Source organism: Argiope bruennichi, chromosome 8 (assembly GCF_947563725.1).
Source record: "Argiope bruennichi chromosome 8, qqArgBrue1.1, whole genome shotgun sequence".
Lineage (NCBI taxonomy): Eukaryota > Metazoa > Arthropoda > Arachnida > Araneae > Araneidae > Argiope > Argiope bruennichi.
In genome coordinates this window covers 120100806-120116313 of record NC_079158.1, presented here as the reverse complement: position 1 = coordinate 120116313, position 15508 = coordinate 120100806, and the positions used below count along the sequence as shown (strand labels likewise).

The 15508-nt window shown below is 24.0% G+C and overlaps 2 protein-coding genes across 6 annotated transcripts in view; one reads left to right on the top strand and one right to left on the bottom strand.

Annotated features, from left to right (window-relative positions):
• Window positions 1-265: 265 nt before the first annotated feature.
• LOC129981381 (probable deoxyhypusine synthase) lies at window positions 266-12081 on the bottom strand. 5 transcript variants are annotated; one of them, XM_056092209.1, is made up of 10 exons: window positions 11946-12081; window positions 9277-9490; window positions 9012-9170; window positions 8526-8629; window positions 8131-8245; window positions 5220-5306; window positions 3793-3898; window positions 2543-2646; window positions 528-653; window positions 266-446 (listed from the first exon to the last, which is right to left on the bottom strand). In XM_056092209.1, exons 2-10 carry the CDS (start codon window positions 9475-9477, stop codon window positions 354-356), a joined length of 1095 nt encoding a protein of 364 aa, XP_055948184.1. In that variant the 5' UTR covers window positions 9478-9490; window positions 11946-12081; the 3' UTR covers window positions 266-353. The 5 variants fall into 5 exon arrangements, with proteins under 5 accessions (XP_055948184.1, XP_055948186.1, XP_055948187.1 ...); XM_056092211.1 differs by lacking the exon at window positions 11946-12081 and adding an exon at window positions 11610-11743; XM_056092212.1 differs by lacking the exon at window positions 11946-12081 and adding an exon at window positions 11594-11742.
• LOC129981380 (protein SCAI-like) overlaps window positions 11776-15508 on the top strand; it is a 24255-nt gene continuing 20522 nt past the window's right edge. Inside the window, exons 1-3 of the mRNA XM_056092207.1 lie at window positions 11776-12118; window positions 13093-13188; window positions 14897-14983. Coding sequence (XP_055948182.1) covers window positions 11916-12118; window positions 13093-13188; window positions 14897-14983 — 386 coding nt within the window. The 5' untranslated portion in view covers window positions 11776-11915. The remainder of the gene's footprint in view (window positions 12119-13092; window positions 13189-14896; window positions 14984-15508) is intronic.

Sequence of the window (15508 nt, the reverse complement as noted above, 5' to 3'; positions counted from 1 at the left end):
AGTACTAATATTAAATGTATTTTTTTCTTCTTTGCATGTGATAAATACAATATATTGCTATCAACAGCTTATTTAATCTTTTATAACTGTAATATTTTTCATGATATAAATACTTCAAAATTTTGCATAAACTATGGAGTATAAGGTAAATTTTACCAAAGGTTTTGTAACAATTAAATTTAATTAAATAGTTAATATTTTAATTCTAAACATTCTATATGATATATCCAGTTAGTCCTTAATAAAAGACAAAACAACAAAGATATAAAATATTAAAAATAAAAATTTTTATTTTACATAATAGAGTCAGATAACTTAGTCTTTTTTCCTTTAATTTTAACAATTATGAACCTTTAGTCTTTTACATGGTTCGTGTTTGAATGAAATGAAGAAGCAAATGTTTCAGCAACAATTAAAGGGAAGACTAAAGTAGCATCTGCATACACCTATAAATACATATACAAAATTTGTAAATATTTCTATAAAAATTATTTTCAAAAGAAGCTTTAAATATAGAAAATAATTACTTTAACTGGTGTTGCTGTTTTCTTTATTTTCCCCCAAGACACTGCTTCATCAGGCCTGGCTCCAGAATCACTACCATCAAATTCATTAGCTGTATTGATGTACACTGCATAATCAGCACCATTTCTCTTGAATTAAAAAAAAAATAATACAAATTAAATCTTCTAATAAAGTCATAGAAATTTTTTTAATTTATGGAAATTTAGGAGATTTGTGTTAATTGAATATCTGAAACAGCTTAATTGAGTGATTTAAAGAAAAACTCTTTTGTGCTGTATCTAAGTTATTAATAAAAAAGAAATATTGCATTTATTTCATTAGTTAAAGTATTGCTATCGTAAAAGATTCAAATGAAAAAAAAAAAAAAGAGTCTAAACTTTTTAACTTATAACCCATAACAGACAATTAGAAAAATTAAATTAATTCTTTATGTTCAATAGAATCTTTTAAAGAAAAAATCTAAAGCCGAGTTGGAATTTAAAAAAAAAACGTGAAAGGCGTTTTAAAATGAGGACATAATTATTTATAAATTTTACCTTAAAAAATATATTTTGTAAAGGTTGAACAAAAAGAAATTGAAAGAATAAATTTATTTTTAGGTCAATATTGAACATTGATATTTTTCTTTAGATTATTATGAAACGCTGCAGGAATATAGAAATATATATGTAATGATATTTTAAACTATAATTTCAATTTAATTAATTTCCAAGATTTTATCTTAATTTAGCCCATAGTAACTTCATTCTAAAATATTCTCTTATTTCGTGATCCAATTCCACTTTCTCTACTTAATTCATTCAAGAGAAGCTTTATAAAATTGCCGACTCGACTAAACGCCGTTACTTTCACACGCTCGGCGTGAAGGGGTAAAAAATGTCCAGTAAGCACATTCTTTCTTAAAAGATCCCTGTGTTTCCCTTACATGTGATTGACATGCGTCAGAAATCCCTATCAGAATCTTATTAATATATTAGCACTGTAAAGAAATATTTTCCCTATCAAAATCATAGGTTATATAAGACCAGGGATAAAAATATCCAAGAGCTTTTTCCTCATTCCTTTTCTCTGTCGTTCTGTGTGCTCATCGCTTGTACATATGCTTGCTTTTTCAAAATGAAATAAAACGTCACAAAATCAAAAGTATCTTCACTGTCTTCAAACTGCATCGTGCTTCACAACAAATAATGTTACATATATATATATATATATCGCTCCTTTACACTGAATTTTTCATTTTAGAAAATTTTATTCCTGCTATACAGCATCAAAATATACATTAAAAAACTGATAAGAATAGAAAATATTTTTACTTTCCTATCAGTATAAACTGATACTATTATTTCTATTTATATATTCTATTATCAGAGAAAATACAAGAAAAATGGCTAACAAAAAGCAATAACTATTGCAGAATTTGTTGTTCTGTTACATAATTAATTGAATTAACTATACTGTTATATATAAATCATACTGAATCGTAATCATATAATCGTATATACACAGAAAAATATCACATTATAATTTCATTGGTACAATAAAAAGAAAATGTTTAATGGAGTTTTTAAACACATGGAACATGTTAAATCAATTCACATTGTTGACAAATAAGAGCTAATGTTATATTTGTCACAATTTTCATGGCAGACAGATGGTAAATAGAGTAAGGAAGATATTTTGAGTAGTTTCACTATTTAACTGTTATGACTATATATATATGCATGCATTGAATAATCTCATTTAAAATTATGAATTAAAATTATGCAATTAATAACACATACATGCAATTAGTTAGCTAATTTTAAATAATACTAGAATGCAAAATGTTAACCATCTTTATTAGAATACATATGTATATAATGAGACAACTATACGTTTCATTTTAAGCCATGTATGGCAATGTAACATTGTATTTATACAATATATACTAAAAAATATATATATTTAAATAATCTGCCAATAATTTAACAAATACATTAATTTCAGGAGTACAAAGATAAAATGAATCATAACTTACCATTAAATTACTATTGCAAATATGGTGTTTAATTACTCCACCTCCAATTATAATCATTCCTGAATTTTCAGCTTTTACAGCAATGGAATTAATCCTACGTATATCTGAGTGGGGAAAAAAATCAGACATTATTGTTTACAGATACAAATTTGGTCCAATAAATTTTTTGAACAGTATTAAATGGAATAGATAACAGACATTTATATTAAACACATAGTTATAAAAACTCATATTTAATTAAAAAAAGAATTTGCATTTTAATAAAATGTCAATAAACTAAAAATAAATAAGACATTTTTATGGTGGTAAGTTGGTAATAATATTTTATTGAAAAAATATTGACCATTTATCATTAAAATGTATTTAATGAATACAAAAAAGTAATCTGATTTTAATTAGAAAATTAAAGCCAAATATTTATGAAATTTCTTAAAATCTCCAAATTTATAAATAGGTATACAACAACTTCATGTTGAACAGTTACAAAAATTAAGACATTGAGCAGCACAGGAAAGTTTGAGCCCTGTGAAACTCAGAAGTTAAAGTAAAATTTGAAAATAAAATAAAAAATGAGGTTAAAATGTAATTTTTATGCAAACACACATATAATTTGTTGTACATTTTAATTTTATTTGAATTTAAAATAATTTCAGTAATTATTACAATTATAAAAAAAATCTAACAAGTTAAATAATAAATGTAGTGAATTTTAGAAAAAAAAAAAGTTTTGCCTTTTTATCAGAGTTTCCAGCTGATGCTTGAGTGCATTTTTAGCATATTTACAGAGAAAATACTGCTTTTCAAAATTGATACTATTAGCTCAAATAGACAAACCAATCAACATCTTTGTTTTCTTTTTCATTTTTATTAATTATCTCAACCTTCAAATAACTTTTTAGATTTGCATTTATTAAAAATTGTCCCAGATCTGAGACTCAAGATGAAAGGTTTTATTTATCATTAATTTGACTTTCAATAAATTTAATCGCTATCATTTATCACAAACTTCATTATTTATGTAATTCTTTGAATTATTCCTTCATTTATAGGAGTGTAATTATAATATATTTCATATATAAACATTATTTCATTATATTAACAAATATTTTTTTCAGCTAATATATCCCAAAGTAAAATAATAGAAAGTGTGTTGCATACAATTAAAGGTTTTACAGCAAGTTCTGATGGGTACTAATTTGAAAAGGGATAGGGATATTAATCTATTTTTTCCAACATCTGGATTTTCTTACCTTGGACAATGTCTATGACAAGACCAGGATTGCGGTAAGAATGAAAGTAAATCATGTCACCAAGTGATCCATCAGTTAATGCAGGGCTAAAAATTGGTATTTCATTCTGAGGAAAAATATAAAAATGAACTTTTTAAAACTATAATTCAATACAGTCATGAAAACTGAAAATATTATTTTTATTTTATCTAGCCTAATAATAATAACAAAGTGCTCAAGAATAGTATAACATTTCTTATATATTTTCTTGTTTGATTAAAGGTAGGACGAAGAACAGCATAAGGAGTGATGGCAAAGAATTTCAAATAATGAAATAACATTACCAAAGTTTTCATTTTTCAAACAAACAATAAATAAAATACTTTAATAGACATTTTTTTTCCAAACATACTTTAATAGATGGTACCTGTGTAGTATTTTCAAAATTGAATTAATTGTTTTGTCAATATATGCCAATACTCTCAGTACAATATGTGACAGACTGAGGTTTAATTTTTAAGGAAAGAATATCTATTTTAAAATGTATTATTAAATATTATTTTGAAATTATAATATGTATGACTGTATTAAATTTACAATTATGCTTAATTACTCATTCACAAAAGATTTTCTTTCATTAAAGTGTATTTAAATATTTTCTGATGGACTTGGTTTACTAACAGAAAATTTATCCGAGTCTTCACAGTAAATGCTTGTAAATTATTAGCAATGAACTATGAATATTGTTAACTAAATTATAAAAATAAAAAAATTTTTAAAACTGAATAGAAGTTTACTAAACACATTTATTAACCCTAAAATAGAATTATTATATATAGATAAAATTTAAAGTAGAATTTAAAAGAGCACTTATAACAGATAAGGAATCGAGAAAAAACAACCCTCTATCCATTTTTCAGGATACATGTACAAAAATATGATGAAAAAAGTCACTAAATACTGATAATGAAATTGTTTTGAATTAAACGATGTAAAGTGTATTTTTGACCAAATTTCGAATTAGTAATTAATGATTTTCAAAATTTCAATCTGTGTATGGAATAAAGCAATGCACATTGCAATTGTTTTTAATGATGATTTTTATTAGAAAAATAACTACATTCTTTAGGGCAATTTTACCCTTTTAAACAATGAATGAAAAATAAAATATTTTTTATATTTTGTCCCTTTTTATTTCCAAGTTTAGGGATATGATAGAACACATTTAAATAACATACATACAAGCACACACACATACCATAAGAAGCATTTAGGGTGTTGAAAAAAATGAATTTAGATGTTTAAATAATAAATTCTACAATACATGCATTTTTTTTTATCATATTAAGATTTTATTTTTTATGATATTAAATTTCAGTGTATTATATTATTAATATTCATAACAATTATGCTGCATAGGTAAAAATATTTATTAAATCTACACTTACTTTTGCAGCCCAATAACAAATAGAATCTGGATTTGCAATTTTTTCACCAAGTCTTGTAATTACTTTGGAAGGTGTCCATATTATATTCTAAAATAAAAATAATTAATATGTTTTCAAAAGAAATTTATGCTTGCTTATTTATTCAAAGTCAGGAGAATTTTTATCTTTCTGTTTTAATTCTGGATAAGATATACAGAATGCAATATATATCTAAAATAAGGTAATATATAATTACAGAATGTGTAACAAATGAAAAATGTTTGATTATTTACAGTAAATATAAAGTATGCATGTGTTATGAAAGACATGCTTATTGTTGTAATTTCAAAAGATAAATAAATAAATAATTTCAAAATCAGAAAAACAACAAAATCATATATTGATAAAACTGCAAAGATTGAAATCTGTCACAAATATTATCAAAATGTTTCCCTGCTTGATAAACATTTTGTGAAAAAAATATTATAAAATTTTTTTATCTCAATTCTCTATTCTGAAATGTTATTTTTTTTCTTCTTATAAAAAAGAAACAACCCACTTCATCAGCACATTAATAACATGGATAAAATTAGAATTGATTTCAATATGGATTACTGGCAATTTCATAATTTTAACTTTTAATTATGAAATTTCAACTATTTATACCTACAGTTCCATAAATCCATCTTAAGATATCAATACTATTTATAAAAACTGATTAAATATACATAAAAGAAACCAAGTAATACTAATAGAACAAATAAAATAAGAGTAAAGAATTAAGTTAAAATGACGAGATTTAAGAATAATCAGAAATGGAAATTTGTAATGGCATGGATTGTTAATGTGTTTTTTAATATAATTTACAATCACTTATTTATTGACATAATCAATAAATAAACAATCATACAAAAATAAGTGCAATTTTTCATAATAGTATATAGATGTAAATGGTATGCATGCACATGGAAGAAATTTACTTATTTCTTTAGAAAGATTAATGCATACATTTTTTACTGCAAAGACTCGGATCCAAAAAAGGAACTGATTTGAAATTACTAAACAATTAACATTTTTATCATTCCAGAATATCCAAATCCAGATAGACGCTTTGTTGTCAGATTTTAGTTTTCATATATCAACAATTCAGAGATTAACCTATCCAAATATTAATTTAAGTGAGAAAGATATGTAAAAAAATTTCAATGTTTTTTTCACTTCTTTATTATTTATTCTGTAATATTAATTTGTATCACATGCTTCAGTGTATTTTTTTATTTTGGAGATATAAATACAATTATATTACAAAAGTTCCAAAATAAATGCATGACAATAATTTAAGTAAGTCATACCCACAAGCAAAGCTTTCAGCAAAATGCATTACTCTCAAGTTCCCATTCAAAACCAGTCTTGCAAAACAAGTTTTTAGCTTAAGAGGGAAAGAATAAATATTTACTAGATATGTTATTAAATTTATATTTCCATGAGAATTTTTTATTATTTATATTTGTTATAATATTTAAACAACAATTTTCTTTATATCAATGGAAAAAAAAAATCATCACAATTTTCCAAAATGAAAAATATTTTATTTGTATCAAAACCAAGCAAAAAAAAAAAAAAAAAAAAAAAACTGATATATAATTTTTATGAAAATGAAGACAGATTTTAACAATCATGCCTGCTTATTTTAATTCAAAACCTTTTAATATATTTTTTTGAATAATTACCTCTATAATATAAAGTTTTTCAAAGCATAAACATTGAAATTCAGCTATCATTAAATTCCTAATTAAAGAATTGAAATAATGAAAATTCAGAATATTCAGAATCAATGCATTCGGCATTATATGGTAATTGGCAGACACTAACAAAATTATGGAAAACATGAGAAAGTGAATCTTGTAATGCTGAGAAAAGACTTGCAACCTAGGTTAAGGGGATGAATGGTACCTGAGCTAAACAGAATATTAAAATAAATGTGTATTCTTTTTTTAATAATTTTTAAAATAATTAAAAATAATTAAAATTAATAATTAAAAATGTATATGCATTTAAAAATTGCTAATGCCCATTTAACAAGTAATATATAAATCAGGAAAAATCTTATTTTGAAAACTGGAGTTTTTGATTTTAAAAGTAAATGTCCAACTACATTTAAAACAAATAAAACTTAGTACATTTCTAAAAATAATAAAATTGATTTTAGAAAATTACTAAAAATTAATAAAATAGATTTTAACAAATTTCTTTTAAAGTATATTTAAAACACCAGAATTAAGATAAATTATAAAACAAAATTAAATTCTAATAAACTTTTTTGATATATTGATTTTATCATTTTCAGAAAAATAATTGAAGCATCAGTAAAAAGAGCAATTTTTACTAATTTTTTCTAAGCAGAACTATGAAAAATTACTATTATAAAATTTAAACATGGAAACATTTTAATACAGTAAATATCTACAAAAGCAATATTAATTTCAAATTCCTTGCATTACTTTGAAAAAAAAAAAACCCATAAAAATTTAAAATGTCAAAATTTTGGTTTCAAAATACAATAGTTGAAAATTGTTAAGCAATATATATGATTTCTTAAACAAAATAAAAAAGAGATATTAGAATATATATTATTTATCAATAGAATATTGCAGTTTAGACATGAAATATGACTATCCTATTGACAAAACATTAGATATTTTCTATCAATTAAAAAATAAAACAATATACTATGAAATACTTTTTCAAAAAAAAAAAAAAAAAAAAAAGATGATGAGAATTTATTTAAAAAATAGAATATATCACTTAACATACTGCAAAAATAGACAGCAAAGTTTATTTAAACCATATAAAATAAATCACTGATCAAATTATAAATGATGAATCAGTAATTATATACAGAAGATAAATTCAAAAAACATTTTAAGAATACCTTTGAATGTTGCTCTTCTAATAATTCATCTAAAACAGGCATTACCCAATCTTCAAATTTACAATAATTTTCATTCGGGACAATTAAATTTCCTATTCGATTTAAACCATTATCCCTAATGCAAAAGTAAATAAAACAATTAACACAATTAAAAACAGATTAAATTTTAAATGCATTTAAAAATTAGATTAGATTAAAATTGAATTTAAACTCACAGTTTTAGAATAATTTATGCTAGTTTTCATGTTCATCATTAAATTATATTGAAAATCTTTTCGTACAGCTAAATGTTTATTTTTTTAATCAAAAACTATTTCTAAATAACTTAAGATAATAAATGTGTAAATATGCAACAAAATCTAAAATTATAATATGAAGCAAATACAAATTTCAACCTTAAAGAAGCTCCATCCAGAGAAAATTTTCCAATAATTGTTGGTGCCAAGCATTTTATGAGATCTTCTTCAACACCACCAGCAGAAGTAACAACACAATCCACCTGAATTTTAAAAAAAAAATCTTTGTATTAAAACCTATTTATGCAGCTCTAAATTAGACATACTTTTATGCAAGTTATTTTACATAATCTTCTATTTTAAAATTAATTTTATTTTCCCCTCATATACTGTATTAATTGTCTACAAGCTACAAAAAAATTCTAATTATGAAGTAATTTTTAAAAGTTTTTTTTTATTAACTCAGTTATGAACTAAGAAACACTTCCCATCATTTATAAGGATTATGTTAAAATATAAAAAATAGATTCTATAAATAGTCATCATTGTACATCTTTAAATGAACATTTGAGTGAAGAAATATATGATATGACACTCAGGTTATATTAATGGAAACATAATAAAGCAATATATAGAAAAATTAACCATTTTATGTTGAACAAGAAATCGAATTGTGTCTCTGACACCTGCTGAAGCCATATTAGAAGTGTATCCTAAAAATATAGTGCAATGGTGTTTTCTTCGAATAAATGGATCTGCCTCCAAAGCATCTTCATTTACCAATGGTTGACGACGGCAAGCAATCTATAAAAATGTAACCATTTAAAATACATAAAAGATACAGATATATATTGTGTTATAAAAAATAAAAACAAATATTTACAACATAGGACACTTCAGAAAAAATTACCATTTTGTTTATTTCTTCAACAGCTAAACCAAAATTTGTAGCTTGGAAACCAGAAGTTTTGTAAGATTGAAGAAGTGCATGGTAATCCACTCCATCATTAAAATCATAACCTTTGACTAATTCCTTATCTTTTGGCAAGCTAGATGATTTTTTTAACACTGCCTCAAGAGCTACTGAAGGTACACCTAGTTCAGCTGCCATTTTTTATTTCTTTCTGAAAATAAGTATCCAAACAAATTATGTATGATGGTTGAAAGATACCAATACACATATCATTAAAAAAAAAGTTTTAACAGTGAACAAATATTTCAATGAAAAAAAAAACAAAAACAAAAAAAAACCACAGCTCTATGAGAAAAACAACTTTTTTTTTTGCTTGTTAAATTTTTTTTTCATATGAATAATTATAAGAAATCTATTTTATCATTTTTCTCCTTTTCTGAAAGAAAATTTGGATTTGAAGAAAAACACAAGAAAAAAATAACAAGAAAGAGGAGGAAAAATTAGAATTTTATAATAAATTATATCTGGGAAGATGTGTTATATTTAAATGGCAATGAGTTTAATTTTTGTAAAAGCAAAAAGTTTTTTTAATAAAAAAAGTACTTTTCTCACCGTTTGCCTGTAATTATTACGATGAATAAATATTGCTATGCAGAAGTGAGGTTCTGTTAACATGACAATCATCAAAAAGTATGTAACTATAACAGATATAGGAAATTTATACTATGCTAATTGTGCGATACCAAATCCATGTGTAACCCTGGGCATGATATGGGATTAATATGAATGGAAAAGGAGGAAAAAATTAAATCTCTTAATAGGAAATAAGGAGAAGAAATATGCAAATTTATTTGAAAAAATTTAAGATAGTTATTACAATTTACAAATGCTGAAATATCTAAAAGCAATAATTGTTGCTTAATTAAGTACTTTATTAATCACATGCCAACAATTAAATGCCCCCCCCCCCTAAAAAAACCTGAAGAAGTCATATTAATCTAACTAAAATCTGAATATGTTTTCATTAATAACATTCAGTTAAGCCAAAATTTTACTAATTTATACAGTCAAGCCAAAATCTTACCAATGGTATGTAGTTAATATACAAATCCCAAAATAATTATTTCTGATTTTTCCTTTTGACAATTCAACAATCTTACACAGAAAAAAAAAAATATATGCAAATTCTGCCATGGCTCCTGTAATTAGTGTATTTTAACTGCTGTTCACTTAAAGGAAAGAAAAATTTACTTAAATGATTAACCCAGCTTTCATGATTTCCCAAAACATATTATGGCAATATCAATCAATTATGTCTTGATGCAACAAAAATTATAAATCAAATGTAGTCATTGCTATTAATAAACCATCTTAAATTAATTTGCTGAAGTAAAGAATCTTTAAAGTCCACATTTTCAAAAAGATTGCAGTAAGCTATGTGAAAATTATTTAGATATTAAAACATTATTGATACAGCGAAACAAATTAAATATCATATTAATATTAGTACTTGTACACACATAAAAATAATTGATAACTATGCTTCAGAAATAAGATTTCAAAAAAAAAAAAATGAAAGCTTAAATATCTAGTAAGATTTTACAATGGATTTTACTTAGTCACAAAAATTTCTTTATACTTAAACATAAAATAATTTTTGAAACTAAAAAAAGAGAATTCAATAAAACTAAACTGATTTATTATAACATGCACTGAAACACTTGCTTCTAAGTAGTATAACATAGTTTAAATTTCATGATTATTTAGCATTTGTTGTATAAGATATTTTAAAAAATTAGAAAATAGAATATTAACAGAAAACTGATTGAAAGACATGATTTGAACTTTCTTCTCTTAAGTGAGACTAACTTTTAAATACTGCAGATAGCTACTGTATCTGCTACACTAGATAAATTAAATCCTGTTTCTTACCATATCAAAATTATATATATTTTAACATAACATTCATTATCTGCAATAAGAATAAATTAAGAATCTTAAATCAGGAATTAATTTTGAATTGTAAACAAATAAAAAATTATGTTTTATGCATCATCTATCATATTTATAAAAAAAATGTTTTTACTATAGCAATCTGTATTTTACTTAAATATTTGAATTGAAAGATAAAAAAAATATCCTAAATAAATGAAACATTAATATATTAAATGTATCACTTTATTCATAAAATAGTTGATTTGTAATTAGATAAACATTCTGTTAATTAAATTCATGTCATTAAATTAAAATTCTCAATGAAGGATAAACATATGGTTCAAAATTTTTCGTAATAAATACATTTAATTACTCAAACCGTTTTCCTCTCTTACTAAAAGACATCAGATAATTCGCTTGCTGTACATTTAAAATTTAATTCATAACAAAGATAATGATGCGAGTAATATATTTGTCAAATGTGTTTTAACATTTTTTTTAGCGCAAGAGACAGCGCATTTTACTCTCGCTTCAGTGGTGAATAGCCGCATGTATCGGCGGGAGTTGGGGAGGTCCAGGTCTACCTGGTCGATAAATTCCGAAGCCTTACGGCTAATTTAACCCTTAGCATTTCAAGACAATAAAATTACATTTTCGAATAGACTTTGAAGGTTCTTTCAGATTCCCTAACTTCTCAGTACATGCATAAAAGTACTAGCAATTTAACTTACAAATTTTCTTCTCTTGATTTAACCAAACGATCCAATTCTCATTTAGAAGACATATCCCAACATGCAACACGGAGGATGGCGATCATGAATGAAGCCGAGGAGCAAGAACGGAAAATCGTTCATGAATTTTGTCATTTATTAGAGAAATCAAAGCAATTATTTAATGGACTGAGGTAAATAAATTGATGATGTTTTCCTGGCGTTTATTTTCATGCATTTTAAGATATTATTTTAGCAAATTTATTAAGTTTATTTCTTTGTGTAACACAGGCCAAATGCAGCTTTACACTGTTGAGTTGGCTGTTTTGTAGTACACATTTAGTTTTGTTTTCTAATAAGAGTGTAGTGAAGTGCCGTTTTTTAAATATAAATATCTGTAAGAGGCATTTTTTACTCTTTCTTTTGTTTTTATTTTAATATAACTATATGCATAAGTCAAATATTTCACTAAAATTTAATTTCATTCAGTTTAATTATTGTACAAAGTCAATTCATTTTATTTATTTTTCGTTAAAATTTTCGAAACGAAATAATTAATTCTGTAACTTTACTATTTCTTTATGTTTGCAGTTAATGCATAACAGGAAAAAATAATGTGTAAAATTATTTAACATAAAAAGTAAGCCTAACATTAGCTTCTAAAGGTTTTAAATTCATAAAATTAAATTGAACAAGAGACGATAAACAATAATTAGAATAAGAAAGATTGATTTCGTGGGTAGAATGTGTTTTGGACTGTTCTCATATTAATTGAAATTTAAAATTTTCTTAGAATAACTGAGTTTGGAGAATGCTGTATATTAATTAATACATTATTTGTCAATTGTTTTGAAAATGAAGCAACTTTATTACTTGATTGCTGATGTGAAACTGATTTCTCTGAATCTAATCAAAGCGATATTAAATTTGATTATTTTTTTCAATAATTTATAGGCTCACTATTTTCCTTTTTATGAATTGCTTTGAAATAATGCTGTAAAATTCCTAACTAAATGCCTTGATTTTTTCCCCTGCTCTAATTTAATAAATTTATTACACTAGAGATTATTGTTTTTTTAAAATATATGAATATAAATATGGTGGAATGTATTGTTCTTGGCAAATCACATGCAATTATATACCAATTGGCATTTTTTTATTCCTTTAGAGACCTCCCCCAGTATGGCCATAAACAGTGGCAAGCATATTTTGGTCGCACTTTTGATGTCTATACTAAGCTTTGGAAGTTCCAACAACAGCATAGGTATTTTCTTTTGTATCTAATTACTAATTCTATTATAATACACTATTCAATTTTGTTATTAACATGTACATTTTAAAATTTCATTTGGTTTTTAAAACTGAAGATGGGTTGATTTGAATTTTGATAATATGTATATTTCTAAAATATTTCTCTGTTCTCTATAACTATTTTGCTCGAAAATATGAAGAATTTTAATTGTTAATTTCATTTATAACTGCTATATTTTGTATGCATTATATTCATATAGAATTTTAAAATGTTCATAAATAAAAATAATATTGCAGAAAAAAATTTCTAGATTAATCTATAAAACATTTTACATTGTATAGTTTGCAAAAGAAAAAAATATGTAAAATTCTGAGTATCTTTCTATATTTATAAATATTGGAAATATTTCTGCATTGTAAACAAAATTTTATATTATCATCAACATTTACTTATTTTATTTTGTTAAAATTATACATTCTTTGATCTGAAGATGATAACTTCTATCATAATTAAATACATTTCCTTTGGAATTATGCTTTATGTATGTAGAGACAATAATAACTTCCACACTTCATTTACAATATTGATCTTTTTTTTTTTTTTTTATAAATTATATATATATTTCTAAAAATTTTTTTTGGTAAAATTTAAACATGAATGTATTCTTTTAATGACAATAATAATAATAAAAAAATTAATTTTATTTTTATGACTCCCCCTGGGTTTTATCACCAACAACTGATATCACTAAGACGGTTGCATTATGTACAATAGAGCTTACCAATATTAATGTAATCTGAAAATCATCAAATAAATCTTGGGAGGGGGAGAGCATGAAACTAAATTAGTACCCTACAAAAAGTTTTAGCATGTTTTATTCAAACAACTTTTCAAAATACCAATAAATGTCACTGATCATCTTTTCAAGACAAAATAAGTGAATTGAAAGAATGAGTGTTTGTTGATCACTATCGATGGGATTTTGATCTAGAATAAACTTTATATGAAAAAAATTGCTATAAGAAACAAATGTTAGTAGTTTGTAAGCAATATATAAACATTATAGAATCAAGCAACTTGAAAGTAGCTTCTTTTCATATTTGTATGTTTTCACTGTTTATTTTTATCGTTCCTGGCAATAAAAATGATTTGGCAATTTTCAGATTAAGCCAATATTACCAAGCTCCCTTATTCATAAAGTAACCGTTTTTGGAATTTGGATGCTTGGTTTTAAAACACAGGGAAAACACAAATAGACGGATATTTTTTATTATTTTATTGAATTCATCTTTTTCAATTTCTTATTAAAATACAGCTTTTGAAATTCTCATATGTTAAACTTTTAATTTTTTGTTAGTTAATAAATGAATTTTTCTTCCGTCTTTACATGTAATACTTTTGAATCTAATTTATAAAGTAGATTATAAGAAACAAAAAATTTGGCTGTAGACAATTGATAAGAATTTCAACATTAGGGATTGCTTGTGTAAATATAAGATAAATGATCAATAGTATGGTATTTGGTTTTCTTCCAACTTTAAATTCTTATTTGAAAAATAATGTCACATTTAAAATTATTTTAGAATGTTGATAATATATTACGATTTTTAAAAGGTAAAATATGATACTTTGCTGAAAATCAAAATATGATGGCCTCATTTTGTAAGTTTTTTTTTTTTTTTTTTTTAGAAAATTAATATATGCTAATTCTGTTTTTCAGGCAAGTGTTGGACACGAAATATGCTCTTAAACGTTGGCAAATTGGTGAAATTGCATCTAAGATAGGACAACTGTATTATCATTATTAGTAAGTATTATTTTCATTATATTTATGTTTTAAGCTGAAGTACTGGCCTATGCTTCAATCCAATAATGAATCATGACTCATGAATTTGGTCAAGATTTAGATTACTGTATCAAAATATAAACACACTTTATGACATTATACCCGTGACTTTTAAAATCTCTCTGAATTTGATCTTAATTTTAATGTTTCCTTAACACATTTAATTTCTTTTTGTACTTTTTGAACATATATTTATCATGATTACTTTCTCACATTTAGTCTTTTAACTCGAATCATTCATGCCTTTTAGATAGGTAAACTTTAATTATGTACTTTTATGTCATTGGTATCTAAGAAGGATCGTAACAACTTTTTTAATACAGACAGTCAATCCTCATTTGCTAGTCAAAAAAGCTGTGAATTTTACTTCAAATAATGCAAAAAAAAAAAAAAAAAAAAAAAAGATTTTTATAATTTAGTAATGCTAAAGACTATTTTATATCCAGTGTTGAGCAGGATGAAAATATTTTTATGGCTTTTACTGAT